This window comes from Limulus polyphemus, unplaced genomic scaffold, assembly GCF_000517525.1.
Source record: "Limulus polyphemus unplaced genomic scaffold, Limulus_polyphemus-2.1.2 Scaffold7938, whole genome shotgun sequence".
Classification (NCBI taxonomy): Eukaryota; Metazoa; Arthropoda; class Merostomata; order Xiphosura; family Limulidae; genus Limulus; species Limulus polyphemus.
Genome location: NW_013673548.1, coordinates 24,839 through 34,550, shown reverse-complemented (window position 1 = coordinate 34,550; position 9,712 = coordinate 24,839). Strand labels below are relative to the sequence as shown.

General features: G+C 33.7%; 1 protein-coding gene across 1 annotated transcript in view; it reads left to right on the top strand.

The window, feature by feature from the left end:
• Positions 1-643: 643 nt before the first annotated feature.
• LOC106474985 (multidrug resistance-associated protein 1-like) overlaps positions 644-9,712 on the top strand; it is a 29,517-nt gene continuing 20,448 nt past the window's right edge. The window contains exons 1-3 of the mRNA XM_022403232.1: positions 644-664; positions 6,833-6,900; positions 7,645-7,776. Of these exons, the coding sequence (XP_022258940.1) occupies positions 6,869-6,900; positions 7,645-7,776 (164 nt within the window). The 5' untranslated portion in view covers positions 644-664; positions 6,833-6,868. The remainder of the gene's footprint in view (positions 665-6,832; positions 6,901-7,644; positions 7,777-9,712) is intronic.

Here is a 9,712-nt window from a genome sequence, read left to right as displayed (position 1 = left end):
TGTCACCTGAAGAAGCCACTGTCGAAGAAGAAACTCTATTTGGTTTTGAGAAGGAAAACAGTGAAGCCCTTGATGAAGTTACTATTACTGATGTGACTGTTACCAATGATAGGACGTTTCCTGATGAAGCAGATGAACCCCACATGAAAAAGAAGCCAACGAGACAGAAACCAGTGCAGAAGAAGATACGTCCCAAAAAATTAAAAGACTTTGTTGAATTTTAATTTTGTGTTTGTAAATTCTGTACATTTAATTAAGTTATTGTTAATTGTTTATTAGTTTAATGTAAGTGGCTATTGTTCGGGACGAACAATACTAAGGAAGGAGCAATGTTACGACAGTGGGGGTCACGTGACGAGTATTCTAGAAGATTCGCTAGTGTGTGGCGACAGTGGGATTAAATTGACGCTGGTGGCACGTGTTGAGAGTCTTAGAAGTTTCTAGAACAGGCAGTATTATCGTATATAAGTGCGCTAGACAGTGAGAGAGACAGACGAGGCGGAGTCGAAGCAGTAGTGGAGACGGAGGCAGAGACGTGGCGAAGACGAAGCAGGCAGAGAGAAAGAAAGACAGCGATTACGGTCGGCGGGAGCGGAGGATAGCAGACACAGAGATCGGAACTATAGTTTGCGGGACGGACAATTAAGTCTAAGCGCAATAGAAAGTGAGTGAATTGTTGTGAACTATATTGTGTGTAACTGTGAAAATTAAGTGTATTACAAGTTGTATTGAGGAAGAATAAACAAGTTTTGTAAAGAAAGGACTTGTATCTTCGAAGTATTAACAAACAAACAAACAGAGACGTAGCAGTGTGTTTCACAGCTGTATTTAGCAACAGAGATATGAAAAATAACCTGTTTTGTCAATTGGGTTCTAAAGTAACTGAACCAGCCTGTGTATACTTTTGACGAAAATAAAAAGAGACAATTATTTAAAGCTCTGGATATAACTGTGGTAACCAACAAGTTAAGTCAAGTTAGTGAAAGTGAAGATAGACTGTGTGATTGTTACTTAAGTGGTAATGGGCGATATTTTAAACTTAAAGTGAGTTTCACAGTTTTTTGACGGAGATAAGGAAAATAATTTGTCTTGTCAAAGGGTGTTCAAAGTCTAAAGTAATTGAACCATTCTGTGTGGAATTTGACGAAAAGGAGACAATTATTTAAATTTAGGGATATAACTCTGGTAACCCACGGGGTAACGTAAGTGAATTTATTGCAAATTGTATAGTAAGAAACAAAGTAGAGAAAAATAATTCGTCTTGTCTATTGGATTATAAAGTAATTGAATCAGTCTGTGTGGACTTTTGACAAGAAAAGATCATTATTTAGAGTTTTTGATACAACTGTGATAACTTATCATCTAAAGAATTTTTGTACTTACGTTTGACTTGTTTTGAATATATTATTTTAAAACAGGTGGATTGTGTGCTGTCCGTTTATTGTTCGAATTTATCGCTAACAAGTCGCAAACGCCTGCTGTAAAATATGTGGCCTCTTATACAAAAAAAAAAAGCTCTGACAAGACTGATAGTGATTCCACAGTGGAATAAATGTCAGTCTCAGACACGAGCTGTGCTTCCGGGGTAGTATTTTCCGTAGCAAAGTCTGAATCACTCGCACTGTTGTCAGCATCAGGAATATCCTCTAATACTATTTCTGTATGGGCAACTTCTGATTAAACCGTTTCTTCTGATGGACTATTTTGTGTGCAAGGATTCGCAGAAATACTGTTGCTGTTTCCGCTTGCTCATTCCTCATCAGGATCCAGGTGTCAATGTTTTGCGCTCCCAATGAACAATTAAGCTACTGAGTTGTGATTGATTTGCATAGGCTACTGTACTGAATTTGACTTTCTCGCTTTTATGATTTTTTTTCACATAGTTTTCTTTATAGAGTGAGTCAATTTCCTTCCAGCACTCATTACAAATGACAATGACTTTTTGTGAAACCGTGACTCTGAAATTAAAACGTATGACTGTTAGTATCCTGATAATGAATACATGCAAAATGAAATTCATTGGGACATATAGGTGATATGTATACTAATTATTAATATGTGTATCGCTAAATATCACTAGATCAATTTTGTGAGTATTTTAAGAATTTTGCTAAATTTCATCAACAATCAATTATATAATGATAATGACAGGCTTAAAGCATAATTTTTGTGCAAAATCTAAGACTAAACAATATTGAAAGAGCAATTTTAACATCAAATTCAAGATCAAATATTTCCACCAGATGTACTATGAAGTTTAATTTTTCCACCTTTGCTGGCATGGAGGTATGCAGGATTCTCTTCCCTCTAAAGTGATACTACTGTTTTTCTAATTTGCCAGAGTCCGAGGAAAAAATTTGCTTGAACGACTCAATCTGCCCATAATTTTTGGGAGCAGTTGCCCCTTTCCCCCAGCCTGTATGCCTATGCTGACTTGTGACATTAATCCAGTTTCACTGAACTCCATTTATAACAACCCTCTGCTTTCTTTGATCTAGCCAATTTGTTATACAATGAACCAACCTATGCCCCACATATACAGAGATAACTTTGACAAGCTTTTTTGTCGCACCTTGTCAAATGCTTTATGAAAATCCAGGTGCACCAATTCCACACCCATACCCTTATCTACATAAATTCGTAAAATTTTAAAGGGACAAAAAGGAGCATTTTAGCCCATCAATGATGTCCCTTTTAGCTCCCAACCATAACCACCCCTTACTACTCATGTATTCATCCAATCTTTTGTTGAACTCAGTTAAATGTTTTGCCTCCACCACCCTTGAAGGCAGCTCATTCCAAAAGCCAACCACTCTGTTTGAAAAGTAATAATGTCTAAACCGCAGATGACTCCTACGCTACCAGAATTAAAATTTTTGACCCCTTGTCCTATTGTTTTCACTGCTAAACACAAAAAAGTTTGATGGCTCAATATTATTAATACCCTTAATAATCGTTACTCCTCAGTCAAATCCCCTCTGAACCTTCTCTTTCCTAGAGAAAACAAGTTTAGAGATTTTAGTCTTTCCTCATAGGACAATCCAACCATCTAGTAGCTCTTCTTTGAAACTTCTCCAACAATTCAATGTCCTTCTTAAGGAAGGCAACAAAAAATTTACACAGTGCTCTAAATTAGGCCTTACAAGAGATCTGTACAGTGAAACAATAAAATTCCTTGTCTTGTATTCAATATTTTTATAAATGCTACCAAAAATCCTAAAAGCTCTATTGCTAGCTACAATACACTGTTTTTTTACACAAATGATTTTTCTACCACAACACCAAGATCTTTTTCTTCAACCACAGTATTTAATGTATTCCCATTTATATTGCAACAGTAATTTGAATTGTGAAAGCCTACATGCATCACTGTACATTTCAGATAATTAAACATCATCTGCCATGTATTGGTCCAATGCATCAAATGATCTTAATCTCCCTGTAAGTCTTCAGTAACTTTGATAGAGTTAGCCACCCCAAAAATCTTAATGTCATTCCATAGTCAATATCATTAATATAAATCACAAACAGCAGAGGACCCAGCACAGAGCCCTGAGGCACACGGCTTGTAACTGTGATCCAGTCAGGTCTAACTCCATTTATTACTACTGTCTACTTTCTACTCTCCAGCCAATTTTCTATCCAATTTAATAACATTTCCCCCACACCCACAGATTTAGTTTTTGTAACAAATCTTTTGTGAGGCACTTTATCATATGCTTTGTGAAAATCAAGGTAAGACAAATCCACATTATTTCCTTCATCAACTCTTGCAGTAACATCCTCTAAGAATGTCAGAAGATTTGTTAAACAAGACTTTCCCTTAATGAAACCATGCTGGCTCTTTGACACTATATCAGACTGCTTTAAGTGACTCTGCAATGTATCTTAAATCACACTCTCCAAAACCTTTCGAACTATTGATGTAAGACTAACTGGCCTATAATTGACTAGACAATGTTTATCACCTCCTTTAAATATTGGACTAATATTAGCCAACTTCCAATCTTGTAATACTCTTCCACTACTCAATGACCTATAAAAAATATTAGCTAGTGGCTCACGGATAAACTCTTTAAGTTCATTTAAATCTATAGAATAAAAGTGTCTGGTCCAGGGGATTTATCAACTTTTAGGTGTCCCAACTTTTCTCTTACAATTTCAGAACTTAAAATGATATTTTTTACATCAATATTTTCCCCATACATTAAGTGCTCTGGTTGACGCATAATACTTGTATTTTCCTTCACAAAAACTAAAGAGAACATATAATTTAATAAGTTTACCATCTCATAATCTTCCAAGATCAGTTCCCCATTATCATTTTCAAAAGGCCCAATCCTAATTGTTTGATTTAACACTCTCGGCCAACCCTCTTTCATATACAGTTTTTGCTCTTTAACTTCCTTTTTAACCAGCTCTCTTGATTTCCTATAGTCTTCCAAGTCCTTATTATTTCCAGTAAGTTTAAATTTTTTGAATTTATTATGTTTATCCCTAATATGATGTCTTAAACCTTTACTAAACCATACTGGCTTATCCTGCTCCATTGCCCTTTTTTTCTGTAGGGAATATGTATGTTCTGTATGCATATCATTTATTCCCTAAATGCTTCCCACATCTGTTCAAGATCCTCTCCCAACTTCTTAGTCCAATCGACAGAAGCAAGACCATGTATCATTTCATCAAAATTGGCTTTCCTGAAATTTAAAATCAGGGTACTATTCTTCTTCAATTCTACATGTAATGAAATCTCCCACACCTAATAGTACAATGGTTGCTTGTACTTAAATTCTCACCATCCACAACTTTGTCTATCATATTCACGTTGGATGCTAATATTAAATACAATATAGCTTCCTCTCATGTAGGTTCCATCCTGAACAATTTCCAAAAACTTATCCCCTCACTGTCAGATTTGAAATTTTCCCAATCAATACCCCTGAAATTAAAATCTCCCATAATAATAACAACATCTTTTTCGGCTACCATTCTGATCTTATTTTACAATTTCTCATTAACTTCCACATTCTGACCTTGTGGTCTATAACAAATCCCATTTACAAGACTTTTCTCTTTATATCCACTAACACTAACCCAAACTGACCCAACCTCAGTGCTATTTTCTTTGATATGCTCTAACTCAACAGTATGCAATTCACTCCTCACATATAAAGCTACTCCTCCCCCTTTTTCAATACTCTATCTCTAGTAAATAATCTGTAACATGGTATTTCAAAAACATTTATCTCATCAAAATTGTTCAAATCCAACCAAGTCTCAGTGATACCCATAATATCAAAATCCACAGTTTTCACAACTGCAATGAACTCATCAATTGTATTTCTAATAGTTTGAGCATTACAATAGTAACAATTAATCATAGATTTTAAAATATGTTCATGTTTTATACCTGTTGTACATTTTGCTGTCAAATATATTTTCTATTTTACTAATACTATAGCCCTCACCCCTGTCTAGCCCTAGTTTAAATTTACCATTACAGCTGATTTAATAGCCCTTACCAACATGCTTACCTACCTTGTTTAAGTGTAAGCCACCCATTCCAAAAAGATTAAATTTCCCATTAAAATTATCCCACAAATCCAACCAGCCTATTTGCTAATTCCTACATATTGATCTAAACCTGGCATTCGATTATAGTGACCTACTTAGTATTTCATCCTCACAATTTATTTTTGGCAATATCCCTGACAAAATCAAGCTGTGACCTCTTTCCTTAAATGCTCTTATCAGTGTTTTATACTTATCATTAAGATCCTCAGATCCATCTTTCCTTATATCATTAGCCCCAACATGTACCACAAACAGTAACCTCTTCAAAAAATGGCAAAAGTTTAATAAGGCAAGATTTTTCTCTAATGAAATCATGCTGACTATCCAAGAAAATTCTAAACTTTGTTAAATTACTTTGCAAAGCATCTTTTATCATTCTTTCAAAAACTGTTCCCATCACTCCTGTAAGACTAATAGGCATATAATTACCAAGACAGATTTTATCACCTCCCTTGAAAAGAGGAGTAACATTAGCCAACTTCCAAATTTTTGGCACCTGCCCACTATCCAAGGACTTAAAACAAATTGTATCAGGACACTCACATATTCAATCCTTAACGTCTTTCAAACCCTTGGACAAATATTATCTGGTCCAAGAGCTTTATCAGATAATTTTTTTACTGGTAACCTAGAATTTGTCATGTTGCAAATTATCACTTATCCTCAACAGGATTTACTGAGTTCCAGTAATTCACTATAGTTATTCACTATAGGAGAGTGAGATATGTAGTATTTGCATACCACACCTTCACATTTGGAAAAACATTTTATTAGTGATATACATCTATGTCTAAAATAATATGTATAAAACATCAGGTTATATAATAAACAATGTCTATTACCATAAAAATTACACTTTGATAATTAATGATTTTGTATTTTTATAGAAAGTTTATATGAGCTAAAGACAATTACAAATTTTGGAACTGTTTGGAAATTTAATAAAATTCTGGAAAAACAATGACAAAAAGACATATTTAAAAATTGTCCATAACTACTCAAATAGATATATTTTAGATTTGAGTCTATGGCGTTAAAAGTAAGAAGTATAATTTGTATATCTGATTTATGCCTAAGTAAATTTAGCAAGCAGTTATACACACTCCAAGGTGTAATTTTTTGTTTTCTACTAAAACTTACATGTTTTTAACAGGGTCTACTAATGATAAAACTTGGGATCAGCATAGTTCAAAACTTAACTTTAACTACTTAACTGCATAAGCATTCCACCTAACCCCCCCTTTTTTTTTTCCAGAATCAAGCAGGAAGCTATTTTCATCATGTGTCATTTATGTCACGCTTATTATTTCTATGGGTAGATACGTAAGTAAATTATATACATGTCAGAGTTTTATCCAGACTTTTGCAGTGTATTTTGCATGAATTGTGTCAAAATAGTTTAACAAAAAGAAAGCTTTAGAGTAAATACTGATTGGAATTGTACCTTTTACATGAATGTTTGTGAAAATATGTGACCATTTGTTTTTGTAGAGGTGCTGTATTTTGGACATAAATGTTATTTTTTATATACCCTTTTATTTTTTACTTTTGTTTGTACAAAGACAAAAGTAATTCTAACCTTAATCATTCTTCTCAGAAACATGTTTTTTTGTGTTTTTTATTCAAGTAAAGATGTTTTACTTATCAAATATTTCTAAGTAAGTATAGATCACATAGTCAATGTCAATGCTACACTAGTTGCTGAGAAACTAGTTATATGTATCTTATTATAACAGCTTTAATTAGATATATTGGTGATATTATATTTCCAAGTTTAAAACATATAAGGAATTATTAAAGATTATTATAAATGTTACAATGCTGTAAAAGTATTTTAATTTAATGTGAACAAATGCATAGCTGTTCAATAGTACAGCTATTGATGACATCGACATTTGATTCTTATTTTGTGATTTTTATATTTCGTCTTAAAATGCTTACAAAGTTATCATAACCTATGATTTTTAAGATTTATTTGGAACTTCCTGAAAGTAATCAATTGAATAACAACAAAATATGAAGTTGTTACTTTTGTTTTTAATCATAGTATTTTTTATATCAAAAAAGGATAGTAAGAAAAGGATATAAACGAATATTGTCTCTAGCTGACCTTCCTGTACTTATGAGAGAATTACAATCTCGAGTTGTTTGGCTGATTTTGGAAAAGAATTGGAATAACCAACTAAAAAAAGTTGGACTGTAAGTATTTTAATAAACAAATTAATCCTCAGTTTTTGAGATAGCAAATATTAATTTTATTACGTTATGGTTTTATTTATCATTCATATGTTATTTCTTCTATCATTTAGTTTAACTATGAATTTTAAGTGGTATTAAAGTGCTAACTCTTCTTCCATTTGGGCACATGGATTTTGAGTATGTTTGTATGTATCATGAAACTGACATCAGCTTCCCCTAGTGGTGATGTATAGAGATTAATGTTGTGAAAGATATTTAGATTAGGGTAATAACTAGACGCATGAGACATAAACTCCTTGTCTAACCACTAAATAAAGAGCCTTCCTTGATTTTGAAAATTAGTTAGTTCCCGAAATATAGTTAAAATTATTGCTCAATATTGTTCAAGATGTTGAGAAGTTGTTTAATTTTGAAACATTGTGTTATTCTGTGGTAGATTAGTTTTTTTTATTTTTCTGGTTCTTTTTCCAAATTCCTTTGGTATTTACTGAAATTAATCCCATTTAAATTTATGTTGTATTGTTTATTAACGTATGTACTACTTAGTTCTGGCCAGGCACAAATTTACTCATTATTTTTTTTTCTAAGTGATAACATTTGTATCTTTGTTGTTTGAAGTTTGTTTGTTTGGATTTCTGTTGTTATATGTAATAAATTGTTTTTATTTGAGTCTAGTTGTAGTAGCATTTTTATTAATCTGTTACAATTTATTTATTTGTTTTTAAATTTTTGATAACATACTGTTTCCCTATATTGCATCATATTAAGTAATATTGTTACGTCTCCGTTCGTTAGTTAATTTTTCCGTATAATTTCTTTCTCAAGAAACTTTAGCGATACAAGTCCTTTCTTAAATAAAACTGGTTTATTCTTTCTAAATACAACTTTGGAATACACTTAATTTCCATGATCACGCTATAACAAACGCTATAATTCACAACGAAGATCTCACGTGCTCAACAATAAATCTCTCTCTGTCCGCAGTTCAATTACACATTATTGCCGTCACGTCTTGGCCGTCTAATATGTACAAGAATACCGAAATCTAGCAACTTCCTGAGGTTTCATGAACGTTCTAGAAGTGCATGACATGTTACTAGTGTCACATGACCTCCGCTGTCGTAACACTGCCCCTTCCTTAGTATTGTTCATCCCGAACAATAACCACTTACATTAAACCAATAAATAATTAACAATAACTTAATTACATGTACAGAATTTACAAACACAAAATTACAATAAAACAAAGTCTCTTAATTTTACGGGACGTATCTTCTTTCGTACTGGTCTCCATCTCGTTGGCTTCTGCTTCATGTGGGGTTCATCTGCTTCATCAGGAAATGTCCTATCATCGGTAACAGTCACATCAGTGGTAGTAACTTCATCAAGGGCTTCACTGTTTCCCTTCTCAAAACTGAGTATAGTTTCTTCTTTGACAGTGGATTTTTCAGGTGGCACGTCTTCAGCAGCGTCATTTGTTCTGTTGTTCACTTTGTCCCAACTGAAATGTCCTGGACCATGATAATGCCAAAGCCTGTTGGCATGCACCACCTTTGGCTTACCTCGCTGACCACATTTTATCCGGAAAGTCACATCTGAGAGACGATCCACTATGTCATATGGGCCTTCCCATGGAGAAGACAACTTCGGAGACTTCCCTTTGGTCTTCCTGGGATTATACAACCACACCTTGTCTCCTGGTACAAAGCTGACTTCTGTAGATCTCTTATCATAAAATAACTTCATCGAATCAGCAGACGTTTTCAAGTTTGAATGCACTTGAGGGTGAATATCACCCATCCTTTCAGATAATACTTTCACAAACTCTGAAACATTTTCAGGCAACTCTTCATAAGGTGGGCATCCTGTTAACAGATTCACTGGCAATCGGTGTTCCCTGCTAAACATCAACTTTGCTGGAGTTTATCCAGTGGCT